We start from the raw sequence: 19142 nt of genomic DNA on the forward strand, positions 1-19142 counted from the left end.
TCAGATACCAATCTGAAAATAGAAGAATTAAAATATTGTTATATATTGTATGAGTAGTTTAGCACATGGCCGCCAAACGACTTCGTGCTGGTGTTTTGTTGCATGGCAACCTAGGTTTAAATTTGAGAGGCCATTCATATTGTTCCAAGTATAACTTATTTATTGACTCTCGGTTGGTAGTCGAATTATGTCATAACTTCTGGATGGCTTACAATCGTTGGCACTATGTAAAGCCAATACATGGATTTTGTTTAAGACCCATTGTCTGATTTATTAATTGCAACGTAATCTAACTCCATTAGAAGTTTACCTGTGCTGTACGGGATCTCTGCACAATTCAACATTAGGTCGACGGATTCTTGTATCCAGGCGAGACTGAGCAACTTGCATCGGAGATACTTTATCTTGAATAGCCTTCTTGAGGATTTCGATATTCTTCTCCATATCAAAGATTTCTTGTAATACCTATAGGTAAACAAAAATATTAAAACTGATATTTGATGAACATGGGTGCATGCCTGTTAGCAAACATTTAAGTATGGCGATTATTTAGGGTGTTATTTTTTTTTATTTGATTATTTCTGTAGTTTTGTAATCGGAGTTCAGCTTTAAAGACACTACCCGTAAACTTTAAAATACTTATTTATTTACTCTGAATGCTGGGGTAAAGCAAACTTATCAGATACCAATGTTCACTCTTTTATTGTAAATACTAAGATAAACTTGTGTTAGAGACGCCGCCCGTAATATAGTGAGTGGTAAGTTTGCGGTGATTTAATTCTCTCTTCTGGGAAATATTTGACTGATCTATCAAAAGTGTTTGCCCTACCTTTGATAAATGGTTTTGGAGCTTGTTTCTGGTATCCGCTGTATCTTGCATTCTATTATTTAAAGCAACATTGACGGCATTCCATTCTTGCCACATGTCGCTGACACATGTGTTAAGAACACTTTCAATCAGATTTCGTATGTGCTTAGAGGCGGCTCTTTCACTTTGTGATCTCTGAATATTGTCGTTGGTGAACTTGGCCCAGGACTCTGGAACTGAAACACTGTTAAAAAAAATAGACATTTTGTTACCTTTATCAATGATCTTTGTATCGGAAATCTTTCGTTGAAGAGTAGAATAAATTGTTATAGAACGCGTTAAAGACGATGCCGGATTTAGATGAAGAGGAGCTCTAGGCTATTCCACTTTTGAGGTCCCTCATAATCCCACAAGGGGTAGATGAAAGAGTGTTTTAAACACAACTGGGAAAAACCGAGGATGGGGGACGGGTGTTTATGCCTACACTGTGTGTAAAAAAGGCTTGTGACAGTGTGAAACATATTATACAGCTTGGGTGGAGACCACGCCCCTGTGGACTTAGGTTTCGGCCTTGAGGACCTAAGCTTCAGACGGCCAACTGTATAGGAATATCCGGCATTGATTAAAGATATAGTAAAAAGTTACCGGTAGACTTACGTGTTATCAATTCTGTGTACACCATTATGGAAAGCTAATCCCCGTGAAGCATTTCTCATACCATGGCAAGTTTCATCTAAACTCTGGGCAGCGAACTTGTCACCAGAATCCTTCTCTAATTCGTGTTGGGCTGCTCGGTTTAATCTGTAAAACAATAACATCTTGTTTTACTATTTTCTTCCATATGTACATGTAAATTATTGATTGGTATGTTATGTGTAAATAAAACCAAACGGAATGATATCACGGTGTAAGAGTCCCTATATTTGCTAATTTAGTTTTACTGTAATCATGAACTATATAGTTGACTCCATTTTAAATAGTATTTATAGTAATTAATGATTTATTTGTCATTCAAAAGGCTACTCACCCTATTTGTACATTAGCCTGACCAATGACGTCTCGCATTTTATTTTGGCATCTCTTGATAATTTCGACTTCCTGTAAACAAAAATATTCGTGTATTTCAAATACTAGTATATGGGAGGACCCAGTATTTTCGAGCTAGGTTCGAGTACCGAGCATTAATGAAATAATGTCGTTCAACACTAACCAGGTTATTTGCAGTTGGGGGAAATTAGTGTGAACGGGAAAACACGAGGTTGGACAATCGACCCTACTCCATGTCACATACAAAGTAAATGAAATGGACTTAAAGGTCCCACTTTTCTGCACCGACTGGGCTAATAAAGAGGGCATAAGCCATATAGTGTGATATAGTGAACTTTTGCCCAGACAGTGACAATACAGCCTACTCCTATATCGAAATCCAACTGTCAAGCCTTCTTCGTTTCTTTTTCGTCCCATCCGAACGACTAGATGCTGTCCTGGCAAGGCACCCCCCCCCCCCCCGTTCTGCATCTCTTACAAGGGAATGTCACCCTGGAAATACCCAGGGATTCCCATGCTATGTATAAAATAGGTGTATAGTCAATTGTGATCGATAATAGATAATAAATTTACCTTAATCAGTTCCTTCTCTGGGTTATCATGGACTAGATCAATGGCTTGTCTCTTTTCCCGGTGGTAAAGGCACTCTTGGGCAACTTGTAATGGGTTTTCGGTTTCCGCTAGAGCTTTCTCCATAACTCTCTTGGCTTCGTTCAAGGCATTGGTTTCAGCAATTATGTTGTCTGTTTCGTGATTAAGTTCTGTCTTCCAGAAAGAAATATCACCAATTCTATCACCAAGTCTCTTACCAACATCCGTTTGGGTTCTTCTGGTCTTGTCCTCAGTTTCTCGGCATAGACGAACGGTGTCAAAACGGACGCGTTCGGCACCACTTCGGACTCGATCAGATGACATATAATTGGTTTGGTTAGAACTGGACCAATCGTTTGGGGTATATCGGGTGTAAAGGGCATTTCTGGAAGCAGCGAACACGGGTGGAGCTTTGAGGCTATCTAGTTGGGAAAGTTGGTTTCCAGTGGAGAACGGCTCGTTCATACTTCTGGTGATTGCTGTCCCGGGGTTGTTCTGTGCTGTTTGGTAGTAGGTGCTGGGTCTCCAGGGTAAGTTGGTGAGGGATCTTCTAAGTGGAGAAGGTGCTGGATAGGTATCAAATGGTTTGTAAGATGACTGCATGATGGATGGTAACTGAGTCAGCTGGCGTGGAGCAGATGCGTAGGTAGCAGTTTTTGTGTAGCCCATATACTCCATGTTTCTAAATCGGTCGAAGTTGTTATTTTTGCACAAGTTAACTATACTATACTACCTTAGTTGTTATTTTTGCACAAGTTCACTGTTCTATACTACCTTAGCTATTTAACGTGTGCTTCCACAGAAGTGATATCGGAGACAATGTACATGTTCAAATATGCAACTGTTTATATACATAAGGGTTGAGGGGTATTAAAGATTTATTCCACTTATTATCAAATAATTACACGCTGAGAGTTGAGATTAAAACCGCCATGTTGTAATAGACAATACCGTAAAACACAAACAGAACCAACAATACAGTAGGCTACAGACGGTAAGATTCGTTGTAATCAGATTATTGGATTTACGTGATACACCATGTATAACAAGGTCCTTAATAAATCATGTAATTTATTAATGATTTAAAACACGGTAACTATAGACCCTTACGTTGACAACAAATAATCTTAATTATATACTGGTGCAATCTACCGTTTATTTTAACATGACCGGGTTTCAACAACTACATAATCGGACTATTAATTGTTCGAATTCAATCCCCGGACGAAGGATTATGATAGGTCATAAATCCACTGCATGCCAACACCGTTAACTTGTTTTTTTTTCAGACAGCACTTGAAACTCTGAAGTAGATGATCTCCTTTTTTCTATACTACGATGGCGAATGTCAAGAGTCAACTTTAAAAATCTTTCTAAAAACTCACTTGCAATTGTTAACTAGAAAGGATAGACACCTGACTAACAAAATAAACATATTTCATCAATTATCTGAAAACTTCGTTAATTTTAGACTCAGGGGCGGCTCAGGTCTGGTAGTATAGCTGTGACGTCTTTTACGCATACATTAATAAACTCTAGCGATTGAACGGTTATCATTATTTTTGTTAGAATCGGAGCCGAATTTAGATAAAGAGAGGCCCAATGCTACTTATGATCTCCTCCCAATTCCCCACCCTCACGACTAAAGGAAGGTAAAAGGTGTTTTAAATGAAATGGGCGGTTTAACGCCCTGCTGTTCTGCTTCTACTGGGATAAGGAAGACGGACTTAAACGGAAATGAAATGAAATGGGGTTTAACGTCCTGCTGTTCTGCTTCTACCGGGATAAGGAAGACAGACATACTCCATGCAGTGTGTTATGAAGGAAATTTTGTTCGGACAACCGCGCGCAACGGCCTACTGTTATATCGAATGTGTACACAGGACCTCAGTTTTTCTTCCCATCCGAACGACTATACATTGTACATATTGCCAATATCAGGAGGGGATCACGTGGCTAAGTGGGTAAGACGCTAGCTCGCTAGCCTGGAAGTCGGGTGTTCGATCCCTGCATTGGCCGAGAAAGTTCATCCGGTTTTTCCGGCGTGGTTCTCCCTTGTCAGTGATGCAGGACGGAGGGGCTGACAAGGGAAGCTGTCTAGTCGTTCGGATGGGACGAAAAACCGAGGTCCCGTGTACACATTGGCGTGCACGTAAAAGATCCCTTGACAGTTGGAATTCGATATAAGAGTAGGCCGTAGTGCCGCTGTCCGGGCAAAATTTCCCTCATAGCACACTGTATGGCGTATGCCCGTCTTCATTAGCCCAGTATAGGAGCAGAACAGTAGGACGTTAAACCCCATTTCATTTCATTTCATTTCCAATATCAGGATACATATCCTAGGCAATGAGGGAAATATTTCATCTTATCGGGTTGACATTATTACGACTGGCAGTGCGGCAGCCGTCCTGGAAATATTTTCCATTTTGTATTCGAATTTAATTTCAGAAGCAATAGAATGAAACACGTACGGAGAGTTTGCCCTTATTGTCGAAATGTCATTTTGTGGGCAACGTTTAGTCGTGCGGATGGAACGGAAAACCGAGGTCCCGTGTGCACATTGGCGTACACGTAAAAGAACCCTTGGCAGTTCCCATTCTATATAAGAGTAGGCTGTAGCGCCGCTGTCCGGGCACAGTTTCCTCATAGCCCAGCCGGAGCCGACCAGTGGGACTTTCAATTCCATTTTCCCATTTTATATCATATCATTCTGTGTCATTTAACCAACATGCCCATTTGCCATGCCCCACCCCCTCCCCACCTTCAGGTTGCTCAGTGTTATAGCCACTGCCCCCAAGGTTCACAAAAATTTAATATCAAAATCAATAAAAATCATAATATGACATAAACTTTATGTCAACTTGAATAAAACTGCTTTCTAGCGAGATACCGATCGGCGAACAACTATATTCTATTGGGACGCCCAGTGTTATAGCTAGTATTTTGTTGACATTCATTGTCCTTTGGGATTGTGGATGGCGCCCTAGATTTGGAACCGCCCCCCTCCCCCACCAACCCACCCTCAGCTTCTCGCTATACTGTAATGTGTGCACACGAAAATATGGGCGTATCAAAAACCGTATACTATTTTGCTTCTGTTGCATATGAAATTAAATGAAATTTAATGAAATGGGGTTTAACGTCCTACTGTTCTGCTCCTAACATGGGCTAATGAAGACGGACATACGCCATACAGTGTGCTATGAGGGAAATTTTGCCCGGGCAGCGGCGCTACGGCCTACTCTTATATCGAATTCCAACTGCCAAGGGATATTTTACGTGCACGCCAATGTGTACACACATCCGAACGACTAGACAGCTGTCCTTGGCAGGCCCTCCTGCATCACTGACAAGGGGAAACCACATTGGAAAATCGGGATGAACTTTCTCGGCCAATGCAGGGAACACCCGTCCTCCAGGCTAGCGAGTCAGCGTCTTACCCACTTAGCCACGTGATCCCCCTGTTGCATATGAATGAATGATTATTGTGGGTGGGTGGGGGTGTCTATTCAGTCATTATATTTGACTTTTATGTATGTGATTGCAGTCTGTTGTTGCGTGGGTGGAATGAGAACGAGTTGTTTGTGATTATGGTAGGCTCGGGGCCCCATGAGAAGTGAATGTTCTCAAGTATTTTGGGACCCTTTTAGCCTTGAATTTCCGTTTTTGATGAATTGTTAAACAAAGCTGTCTCTGGTGGTTTTGTACTTAGGATATACTCTATTTGTACTTAGAGAGAACCCCTAGATTACATCCCGGTGATTTTGATGAACAGCCAGAATGAACTTTGATTAGTGGTGAACTTGTTCAAATTCCAGAGATAGTATTAATACAGTGCGCTACCAAGGGTGGTATCGGTTACAAATATTTCCTAGGAAACTTGCCAAAAATAAACGTGCATGAATGAGAGCTAAGTCTAGCGTAAGTTACATTTGAAGGACGAAAAGGGAATTCAGAGTCTCTATTCCATGGCAAGCCAATCTGGTTAAAACACAGATCCTATTTCGTTTCGTTTTTATAGTTCAAAATTTCGTTTTACTTGTCTTTACTACACTTGGATCTGGAAGAGTTGTTATTTAACAATGAAACGGTCTGTTACGGCGAGCTTTAGGCGTGTTTTGCACGGAACAACGGGTAATCCACTAGTAATATCAATGCTGATTGGTTAATCAAATGCCTGACGTCATAGGGTCATAAGTCGGTCTTTTGACCCCTGACGTGACCTAACGCTATAACTTGTCAGATCTTCATGTAGTGTAGGCCATCGAAAGCATAAAAAAACGAAACGAAATATAGATCTGTATTTAATCAGATTGGTGGCAAGCAGGTGCTGACTGAGCTTTCATCCTGTTTAAATCTTCTAATCTCCACTACATTTTCTTAAATTAATAAATCTGTAAGTATTCCTTCTTTGCATGATCTTGAACCGTTTAATATTTTTTTTTTTTAATGAATTAACAAAGGGGTTGGGGGGGGGGGGCTGCAAGTGTGTCTGTATTTATAATTACTGCAGTTATTTGACTGGAAGTGCTGACAAGACAATACAGCCGGGGAGTGGTTTTTGTCAGGATTGTAAATTGTCGGCTGAGCATTACCGACGCCAGAAAACCCACGGAGGCCATAACAATTTAACTGATTAAAATACACATCTATATTTCGTTTCGTTTCTTTATAACTTCGATGGCCCCCACGACATGAAGAACTAACCGGTGGTATTGGGAGGTCGCGTCAGGGGTCATACGAGCGGCTTTTGACAAGATGACATCAGACATTTGATTAACCAACCAGCATTGATGTTTCAAGTGGGATACCCTCACTTCCGTGCACCACACGCCAAGAACTCGCCGCAACTTACCGTTTTATTGGCTAAGCCCGCACATCAACCACAACGCGAGTTATATAACTCTTCCAGATCCTAGTGTAGTTAAGACAAGTAAAACGAAATTTTGAACAATGAAAAACGAAACGAAATAGGATTTGTGTTTTCATCACAAGCACAAGGGGTAAAAAGCAAAAGCCAGTAATTCTAGTGTGTATCCACCTCTAACAGCCACGCGGGCCGCAATGTCGCCAGATGGAATGGTTTATTGCGAAATCCATATAGTGGGATCCTTCTCCTGTAATTGCAATGTAGCTTCCAATGGCTCTACTCGTGTTCTCTTGGAAGTTGGATTAACACAATCAATGGCTCGTTGTTCATGTTCAGGTGTCAACCTTCGCATATCGTTTGGTCCTCTACAGAACTGTAGGTGTTGTTCTGACCCTAGCCTTTAATAGCCCGATTATGGAATCCACCATGAAATAGCGATTCTAAACATTATGTCTGCGATATTCAACATTGTCATATTTGAGAGAATTTATCTGTGGCACCTTTACCCGATCATGAAAACATTTTCACGTGCTATCGTCACGATCTGACCCCGAGTTCACAAAGCATTCTCAGACTTGAGAATTTACTCAAAATTGTTCACCTTATTTTAATTAACATATAGCCCTTTCTAAAGCTTTTGTGGTTTTAGTGTATCAAATACACCAATAAAAAAACTATGTACAAAGATATTTCTCATAAACAGTGATTGAAAGTTGAGTAAAAAGTCTGAGAATGCTTTGTGAAACCGGTGCCTGGTGTTACATTCAGAATTTCAAAATTAAAGTGTATCTCTCAACCGCGATTTTATTGCGCATATTATTATGGGGGTCAGGGTGGCTCAGTGAGTAAGACGTTGGCTCGCTAAACTGGGGGTCCTTTGTTCGATCCCTGTGTTGGCCGAGAAAGTTCATCGGGATTTTCCGGCGTGGTTACCCCTTGTCAGTGGTGCATGCAGGACAGAGGGCCTGGCAAGAGACAACGCATAGTCTTTCGGATGGGACGAAAAGCCGAAGTCCCGTGTACACATTGATGTGCACGTAAAAGATCGATTGGCAGTTGGAATTCGATATAAGAGTAGGTTGTAGCTCTGCTGTCCTGGCAACATTTCCCTGATAGCACAATGTGACTGTATGGCGTATGTCCGTTTTCATTAGCTCAGTCAGAGCAGAACAGTAGGACGTTATAAACCCCATTTCATTTCATTTTTTATTATATAATATACATAAATGGAATGAAATGGGGTTTAACGTCCTACTGTTCTGCTCCAATCGGGCTAATGAAGAAGGGCAAAATTATAAATAATTAACACTAAAAAGCAGAGACTTATAATAAATAGACCATATTTTATGTTACATCACTTCATACATTAAATATAAAACATCTTTTATAACCTATATGTATATATATATATATTCGGTTTAAATTGGTTTCTTTTTTCATATCACAGCCATTGACGAAATTTGATTATGGATAAATCATAATTTGAATAAATGCTAACAAATAAACTAACACACAAATCATAACAATCAATAATAAATGAATAATACGCTAGGTAACTATAATATATACAAACTTGATGACAGACAGAGTAAAAAAAAATGGAAAGCAACATTCTAGTAAAACAGTGAGAAATTTTAACTTTAATAATAAAACGTCCAATAAGTTTATGCATAAAACAATAAAATGATGTAATATTCATTATTCATAATTTAAAGCATTATTCTATGGCCTTCATTCAAATATATTATTGTTAATTTGTCATTCATAATTAAAAGAATTATTCTATTGCTTTTCATATGAAAATAATTTTTTCAATTTGTTGTTCATTATTGAGTTGATTTTATCGTATCATACTACTGGTAATGCTATTGTTAAAATCCAAACTAAAATCAATATGAAATTTTAACTTTAATAAATAATAAATCTCATAATAATTGTATATGCATAATACAATTGATGTAAAATTTGTTATTCATAATTAAAAGAATTATTCTATTGCCTTTCATTCGAATGTATTATTGTTAATTTGTTATTCATAATTAAAAGAAATATTATATTGCTTTTCATCTGAAAATAATATTTTCAATTTGTTATTCATAATTGTTGATTTTATCTGATCATACTATTATTGATTCGTTTCTCTTGATAATGCTATCAGAACTAAAAAACAATATGAAATTTTAACTTTCATAATAAAACATCTAATAATTTTATATGCATTATACAATGATGTAAAATTTGTTGTTATTTTTAATTAAAAGAATCATTCTATCGCCTTTCATTATTGTTATTTTGCTTTTCATTTGTTATTCATAATTGTGTTAAAAATTATGTTGATTTTATCTGATCATACTATTCTTTGTTCAGTTAAGATTAGAACTAAAGATAATACGAAATTTTAACTTTAATAATAATAATAATAATAATAATAATAAAAAAACCATAAATAATTCAACTGATGTAAAAAATTGTTATTCATAGTTATAAGAATTATTCTGTTGCTTTTCATCTGAACATAATATTTTCAATTCATTCTGTTGATTTTATCTGATTATACTACATGTATTGTTAATTTATTTGCTTTTCTCTTGATAATTGTATTGTTAAAATCAGAACTACATATTCCATTTAGTATGTAATAATAAACCGGGCAGAGAGCAGATCTAAATCTTGCAATGAGATACAACCGTTTTTTAATATTTACAATAATACTGTTTCAGAAAATACTGGCTATAATACAATCACAGCTTGGATATACTTTTTGGTCACAGAAAAAGCTCCTCGAAAAAACGAATCGAATGAAAAATATCCGAAAACCGGGAATGAATAATGATAAATATCATAGCTCGGTTAGAATATTTTAGAAAGATACTACACGAGGGGACATGGGGAAGGTCTTACGCATACCTAGACACCTCTCGCGGTCGATGAACAAACTGTTGTTCTTGACGGACAGATCTTGTTCCAGAGTTGATTTGGTACGAAGAAGTTCTTGTAGTGTGTTCTCAGATTGTCTGAGTTGAGCTTGTAGGTAATCAACAGTTTCACTGATTTCAGATACCTCAGATACCAGTCTGAAAATAGAAATTTAAAACATTGTTTAAAACTGATACATTAGGTAATAATGATCAAAACACACTATTTTTACAGTTCATTCGAATTGGAATTAATCATTAAATAGTTCAATAATCCTCGGTTATCTATAGATGACGACTTAGCATATTAATCGGTCGACAGCCAATTGTTGGATTGGATCTACCTACAACTTTTTCTGACTTATTTATAGAAGTTTACCTGTGTTGTACGGGATCTCTGCACGATTCAACATTAGGTCGACGGATTCTTGTATCAAGGCGAGTCTGAGCAACCTGCATCGGAGATACTTTATCTTGGATAGCCTTCTTGAGGAGTTCGATATTCTTCTCCATATCAAAGATTTCTTGTAGAACCTATAGGTAAGCAAACATATTAGAAAAATATTTTCATAACCTTCGGTACAGGTCCGATGATTCATAAGAAAGCTTTGAAATAGGTTACATGACCCCAATACGGCTCTTTTGATACTAGGGAACTATGATTAAACTTTACGCTGCTTGCAATCAATTTCGGTTGTGAGAGAGAGAGAGAGAGAGAGAGAGAGAGAGAGAGAGAAAATGGGATTTAACGTCCACTTGACACAAACTAGGTCATTTCGGGACTAATGCATGGTTCAATTTTATTTCAATAATTCGCTTGCGCGTAGGGGTCTTTAGCAGTGGGAGGAAACCGGAGGACCCGGAGAAAACCCACAAGGTTGGACAGGCTACCCTACTCCTTGTCACGTGCAACAAGGGAATCGAAAATTCGGCCATCAAACCCCACTAATTTCGTTTGCTTACGCTTATATTTGTAAAAATCCAAGGGCCCTCCCTATACATGTTATAATATAGTCAATGGTAAGTTTTCCGTAAAACTGAAAGATCTAATTGATGTGGTAATACCTTGGACAGATGGGTTTGGAGTTTGTTTCTAGCATCTGTTGTATCTTGCATTCTACCATTCAAGGCAACATTGACGGCATTCCATTCTTGCCACATTTCGTTCGTGCATGCGTTAAGAACACTTTCGATCTCATTTCGCATATGCTTAGAGGCGGCTCTTTCACTTTGTGATCTCTGAATATTATCGTTGGTGAACTTGGCCCAGGATTCTGGAACTGAAACACTGTAAAGAACAATACAAATTTTGTTATCGTTATCAAAAAGTGGTTACAGAACGTAATGAAAATATAGTTAAAAATGGTTAATTTTTTATAAAAAATTTATAAACGCTTGTTTAACTTCGGCAAATTGATTAGATAACTAAGTCTTACTTGACAACCTGGGAAGTTAAATGTTTAAGAAAAAGTCTGAAATCTTACGTGTTATCAATTCTGTGTACACCATTATGGAAAGCTAAACCACGAGAAGCATTTCTCATGCCATGACAAGTTTCATCTAAATTCTGTGCAGTGAACTTGTCACCGGAATCCTTCTCCAATTCGTGTTGGGCTGCTCGGTTTAATCTGTAAAACAATAACATCTTGTTTTACTATTTTCTTCCATATAATACGTGCATGCGATTTGTTGCTAAGAATATATGTAAATGAACTAAACAGCAGGATATATGGGAATAATAATCACTATATTTGCTAAATTAGGTTTACTGTAATCTTGGATTTTGTAGTTAGTGTTAGTGTGGGGCATTTTTAGCTTTATATATATACATTTATATTATATTATCAGTTTTAAAAAATAATAAAGCAACTCACCCTAGTTGTACATTGGATTTATCAACAACGTCTCGCATTTTATTTTGGCATCTCTTGATAATGTCGACTTCCTGTAAATAAAATTAATCGAATATTCAAAATATAGTTTTCTTAACTTTAGTCTGAGAATGCTTTGTGAACTCGGGGCCAGACTATAATGCCGAAGTCATCTCTCATGCTATGATATAATGGCGTGCCAAATGTTTACTTTACACGATTTCAGGTTTCGTGGCTTGTAATTACGAATCTAAATTAAGTGTATAGTCAATAGATATCGACTGTGATCGATCGTCTTGCTGATAATAGATAATAAGTTTACCTTAATCAGTTCCTTCTCTGGGTTATCATGGACTAGATCAATAGCTTGTCTCTTTTCCCGGTGGTAAAGGCACTCTTGGGCAATGTGTAATGGGTTTTCGGTTTCCGCTAGAGCTTTCTCCAAAACTCGCTTAGCTTCGTTCAAGGCATTGGTTTCAGCAATCATGTTATCTGTTTCATGATTAAGTTCTGTCTTCCAGAAAGAAATATCACCAATTCTCTCCCCAAGCTTCTTACCAACATCGGTTTGGGTTCTTCTGGTCTTGTCATCGGTTTCTCGGCACAGACGAATTGTGTCCAAACGGATACGTTCAGCACCACCTCGGACTCTATCAGATGACATATAATTGGTTTGGTTAGAACTGGACCAATCGTTTGGTGTATATCGGGTGTAAAGGGCATTTCTGGAAGCAGCGAACACTGGAGGAACTTTGATGCCATCTAGTTGGGAAAGTTGGTTTCGAGTGGACAGAGGTTCGTTCATACTTTTGGAGATTGCTGTGGTGGGGTTGGTTTGTGCTGTTTGATAGTAGGTACTTGGCCTCCAGGGTAGGGTGGTGAGGGATCGTCTAAGTGGAGAAGGTGCTGGATAGGTATCAAATGGTTTGTAAGATGACTGCATGATGGATGGTAAGGCTGTCTGAGTTAGCTGACGAGGACCAGTCATGTAGGTGGCAGTTTGTGTATGGCCCATATACTCCATGTTGCTAAAAGGGTCAAGGCAGATATTATCTGAAAAAATCACAAAATTACAGAACTTTTATATTCAAGATTCAAGAGATATTAAAGATTTATTCCACTTATAACCCAATACCGTAATTACATGTCGGGTTACATGCCGATATGCTGTACAGTAAACAGATTATTGAATTAGTGTAATACACTGTATAACGCGGTTATTAATAAATCGTGCAATTTATCAATAATTTACAACACGGTAACTATAAGCACATACGTTGCCAACAAATACCTGTAGTCTTAACCTGGTGTTATCTACTGGTTATATTGTAATCTTTATTATGTCCCGGTATAAACAACGACTTAATCGGACTATTAATTGCTTGAATTCAATCCTTGACTAAAGATTATGATGGGTCATAAACTCTCTTAATATATAATTTAAGAATTCACTGCGAGTACAAGTCCTTGATTGAAGTTTGATCAATCATCAAAAATAAATTATGTTTAACGAAACAACATTAAGAAATGGGGTTTAAAGGAGCTAAATCGCTAATATTTGGTTCCTAGAAATTGACACAAATCGGTTGCAAAGCATATAATAATGTAATGCGAATGTATATAAACTGATTTACATTCAATCGTTTCCGTTTTTACTGTAATTTCAAATCAATTATGTTCGGTAAAATACGCAAGAAGTCTCAATCGAGTGGCAATCTCTAGCGTCCGGTTATTCCAGTCTACACCGATAGTATTTATTGCGTATGCTTTCCAGATAAGAAAATGGCGTCACCGATTGACTTGACTCGTGGATTATGTGTAGCCTCGTTCTTCAAGTCCCCTGTTACAAATCACGCTAAAACGCATTATGGTACACTATTCGTGTACCAATGGTAAAATGGTTATTTTGTCTAAAAGATTGGATATTAGACGCCCATCTTTTCCTGGTTAGATTACACCACCAATGTTGATTTGAACTGACAAATAATTCGTGTTTTCAATGTATTAGACTTTGGATGATCTAATCAGTTAAGAGACTTAGCTACTTTAACGTCAACTCGACAAAAACCAGGTCATCTCCAAAATAATATTATTTTATGGTTCAATTTTATATCATAAACCCGATGTATTTAACAGTGGGGGGAGGGGCAGAAGACCCGGAGAAAATCCACACGGTTGGGCTGGTGACCCTACTCCTTGCCACGTACACGCTGGGAATCGAACCTCTCAATCAAAGACCCTATGATCCAAAAAGCACGCGTTAGACCATTCGGCCGCCCAACAATAAATAACCAAGAAGAAACGATAACACAAGAACAAATTAAACTGCAATAAAATGCCACATGTGGTTTTCTTATTAAAGGTATGTTGTTTCTTTAACAATTGGTCAATGAATGTTAATACCACCTTACCTGAACTCGGAATAGGAACTAAAAGTTATCAGACTATAAAAGCACCACTGAAGTCCACCTGACTACTTATAATTAAGCAATGATTTCCATAGTTAGACAATCAGAATATATACTCCAGTTGTGTTTAACGTTTCCTGGCCCGACTCGTGTTTGCATGCGCACTATGCTTAGAAACACCAGGGCAACGTACCGCTAAACGAAAACGTTATTACCTAATATTGATTTAACATGAGGCGCATGGCAATACTTTACGATATTATCAATAATGTTAACAAATGAAAATAATTCTGATTTGCTTATAGATTTCTGTAATTTAGTCAGGCATAGCCGTCTCATAACAGGCTCGTTTCTACTGAGTGAACCCCTTTTGTAATTTGACACTGTATAGACCTTCAGTCATTATGTTTATCATAAAAGATACATACAAAAGGTATTTATGATCGATTCTTTAACTATTTTGTTGACCATTAGGTGTACGAATTGAAATACCCGATCAAATGAACTTGACCTTTATATTTAAATACTGCGTTTGCTCTCACTCTTTTCTTGCTTCATTTCTATGCATTTCTATTAATGATTATGACGAATAAATGGATCATTTCGGACCAAAATATAAGACTTTAATTGTTTTAATTGTTTGAGTGTAAGTGAAGAGAGCAGATTGTTAGGACTGGGTTTACTTAACGTTCGCATTCAACGAGATGTAATTGTTGCATGCTTAAAATTACAAAGAGGAATCATATTATAAGCTTCAATCTGAAGTCCATAGTTTCGCTTTTATAGTGCGCATTGAACCATTAATTGTCCCTGGGGTTGTAACATTCGGATATCTTGCAGCGTGAGTATCAAAAGCAACCGATGGCATGTGTTTCCCACCTTTATATATATCGGATTGAAATCTATGTTTATCACACAATCCCCGCAATAACCAATATAATTAATAATATGAAACAAATAAATAGAGTATTTAACAGTGCTTTAAAAGAGGAGCCTCATATGACTAGGAACATAGAAAAAAATCACAAAATAAGATCGACAAGCATGGGTCCATGGGACTATAATTACGATAATAGGTTAAGATCTACCTAACCATAATTGGAGTCGATAAATCCACCTTTTCTATTTTCTACAAGTTAAACATACAAAAAAGTTATTGTATAAGTATAAGTAATAAAATAGTCTACCTCTCCTCGAGTTAAGTTTTTCTAACCATTCATGATATGAATGAACCTTCGCTAACTGCATTGCCATTTCACTTGTTATTGTGGTTATATTATATTACCCAAAATGAACTTCGACAAACTCTTTTTTTAATTATTAATTTGGTGAAAATAATTTAGCCGCAATACTTTGGTTGCTTGGAGCGGCTTTTCTTTTCCCAGGATGCAAAGGGACGTAACGTCACAGAGAAGAGCTCTCCAGTAGAATAAAAATACAAACGGTTGTTCAGTGTTTCAAGATGGCTGACATTCCGCAAGATGCGCCTGAACGTAAGTACAAAAATACTGATAAAACCGTACCCGCGCCCCTAAATTTAATGTCAATCATGTTTTCAAAATATACTTAGTATACTATAGCAATTTATATAAATCAAAGTAAACAAATCTCTTTGAGTAATGCCCTACTCATGCATTGAAAGTAAGTCAAATAAGTCGCCAACCGCATTAGCCATGCCCATCAGGTGTCAGACCTCTGCCGAAATCCATGACAGAAAATATTAAAGGACAATAATTGTGTCAGCCTTTATCACATATGTGATAGAACTGTTTAAACACGTTCCAAATATAATTTTAACACAGAGATCAAGGCTACGATAGATGTGTAGGAAAGATTTGAAGCAATGGAAGTGACGAAACTCGAATTATATAACTGAAGTAACGATTGATAACAGATACACGATTGATAACAGCTAGATATACGGGCGAATTTCTGCTCACTAATAATTTCTTCGAAGACCAAATGTTGTTATATGAAATTGTGAGAGAGGATATCTGACAATTCAAAAAAATAATTGAATGCATTGTCACTAGATAAGAGAAATCGAGTAAAATAGAAATAGTCTGTACATTCCCTTGTTTTTATTCATTCTATACTTATACTGGTACTTAAATAAAAACATGGTAATGCACATACATTTTCTATTTTTTTCATTTACTCTTATCTATTGACAGTCAGTTTTTTTTAATTGTTAGATATCCTCTCACAGTCTCATATAACAAGCTTTGGTCTTCGAAGGAATTATCAGCGTGTCTGTTATTGCTCGTTTCTTCAGTCATTTATATTGAAGGATAACTCATGTTTTCCTTTTGTTTTCGTCACTTCCGTTTCTTCAAATCTTCGTTACACATCTATCATAGCAATGATCTCTGTTTTAAAATTATATTTGGAACGTGTTAACCAGTTCTATCACATATGTGTAATGTGATAATGACTAACACCAATATTGACCTTTAAAGCAGAAATCATATCTTTCTTTATGAAAAATGGTATTTATATAGACTTCCTGTATAATCTTGAATTTGTACATCCCTCATTCTAGACTACTCTCAATTATAAATTTTGTTGAAAGAACCCGCAGACTATGGCAAGTTGGCAAAAAGTTTATTTTTTTTCAATTTTGTCATTTGACTGTATACAATTCCATCATGCATATTCAAATTTGATTTCATGCAAAATTTGGTACAAATCTGCGGAGTCATATCTCTTGACTAGAGAAATAAACATTTTAACTGAATTTATGAGTCGTACAAATTTTTTAGTGATTTTCAAGAATTTTGTAACATAACGTTTTCAATTTTGACATGATTTGACTGTACACAGTTACATCATGCATGTTCAAATTTGATTTCATGCAACAGTTGAGACAAATCTGCTGAGTCATATCTCTTGATCATAAACATTTTAACTGAATTTATGAGTTGTATACGTGTACAATTGTTTTTAGAGATTTTCTAGAATTTTAGGGAAAGTTTGCACACAATTCCTTACTCTAAGTATATCAGTACTTTAATTTGCAGTACTGGTAATTAGAAGAGCCCAAGATTGCTAGAGTTTTTAGAATGTCAAGGGGTGTGTAGGGTGGGAGTGCATGATATATGTCTTATGGAATTTTCACAATTTGTTACTAACTCTTGCACAATGAAAATGATGTCAGAAGGTTTTAGACTGTTTAATGGGTTTGTTAGGCAAAACAAAGCATTGAATTACAAGTACCTTTAAGAAATATTCTCAGATATAGTCTGCTAGTATATTTATTTTACTATTTTGCAATGTTGTCCCTCCGCCCCCAAACAATCCTCACCAAACTTCAATTTCAATCTTACAAGGTGTTTGTTTATGTTACAGAATGTCCTGGTACTGGTAGTGGAGAAGCTGGTAAAGCATCTGCTTGTCAAGGATGTCCTAATCAAACATTATGTTCAACAAAGCCACAAGGGCCTGATCCAGGTACGGTATATAATCAGTCGACAATTTTATGAAATCTTTTCTCAAAGAACAAGAAAAGTACAGGTTACATTGATAGTTCGGGATATTGTCAAATCGATTTTATTTTTGAAATAAATTGGTAATTAATTTGTAGGTTGAGGGGTAGCAACACAGTTCTTAAAAGCTAAAACAGACCTATACAGTAACAAAGTTATGATAATATTGATTCACAAATTTGTATCCTTATCTAATAATTGTTGTTATTTTTCTGTTTATAGATATAGCAAATATAAAAGAAAGGTTGACATCTGTTAAACATAAGATATTAGTTTTATCTGGAAAAGGAGGTGTTGGTAAAAGTACATTTACTGCTCACTTGGCACATGGTTTAGCAGCTGATGAAAGTAAACAGGTATGACTTTTATAATCACAAATTTATATAGTATGAAGTTCCGAAATATTCACTCTTTCCAATCTGATTAAAATACAGATCTATGTTTCGTTTCATTTTTTTTTGATACTACTAATGGCCTATACTACATGAAGATCTGACCGGTGTTAGTGGAAGGTCGAATCTGAGGTCATGCAGGTGACTTTTGGCCTTATGACGTCAGACATTTGATTAATCAATCAGTGTTGATGTTTCGTGTACCTCATGCCAAAAACCTGCCGTAACAGACCATTTCATTGGCTAATCTCTCACATTATCCAGAAAGTGGGTTATATAACAACACTTTTGGATCCTAATGTAGTAAAGACAAGTAAAACGAAATTTTGAATTATAAAATACGAAACGAAATAGGATCTGTGTTTTAATCAGATTGCACTCTTTCTTGCCAAATTAGCCCCAATTTCAAAAAAACAATATCAGTCCTCAAAGTTTTATTTACTAATTTGAAAGAAAATGCCCCCTGAAACCAACCATTTCTTGATGAAATAGGGATAGATAATTAAAACAGTAGTAAGTTTGTTTTATTTGCCATAGTAATGTGTCATACATGTATGTATGCATTTTACAGCTCAAAATTTCTTATCAAGTAAACAATGTATAACTGTTCTTAGATAAAAATGAATATTTTCAACTTAATAAGATAATTTTTAAAATACCGGTACATTTTAAATGCATTATGGGAGATTAGATAAAGAGCTGACAGTTCTCACTATAATAATTAGAAACTAGATAATGTAAAGGCAATTTGTTGA

At 36.6% G+C, this 19142-nt stretch overlaps 2 protein-coding genes across 2 annotated transcripts in view; one reads left to right on the forward strand and one right to left on the reverse strand.

Moving 5' to 3' along the window:
• Positions 1-15887, reverse strand: LOC126809694 (tektin-3). Its single transcript, XM_056098931.1, has 6 exons — positions 15698-15887; positions 12425-13155; positions 12106-12176; positions 1466-1609; positions 830-1052; positions 1-12 (listed from the first exon to the last, which is right to left on the reverse strand). The coding sequence occupies exons 1-6, from the start codon at positions 15762-15764 to the stop codon at positions 1-3; spliced, it is 1248 nt and encodes a 415-aa protein (XP_055954906.1). The 5' UTR covers positions 15765-15887.
• Positions 15846-19142, forward strand: part of LOC126810416 (cytosolic Fe-S cluster assembly factor nubp1-B) — a 21561-nt gene continuing 18264 nt past the window's right edge. The window contains exons 1-3 of the mRNA XM_050535473.2: positions 15846-16003; positions 17859-17960; positions 18218-18351. Coding sequence (XP_050391430.1) covers positions 15973-16003; positions 17859-17960; positions 18218-18351 — 267 coding nt within the window. The 5' untranslated portion in view covers positions 15846-15972. The remainder of the gene's footprint in view (positions 16004-17858; positions 17961-18217; positions 18352-19142) is intronic.

Source organism: Patella vulgata, chromosome 2 (assembly GCF_932274485.2).
Source record: "Patella vulgata chromosome 2, xgPatVulg1.2, whole genome shotgun sequence".
In the NCBI taxonomy this organism is placed as follows: domain Eukaryota; kingdom Metazoa; phylum Mollusca; class Gastropoda; family Patellidae; genus Patella; species Patella vulgata.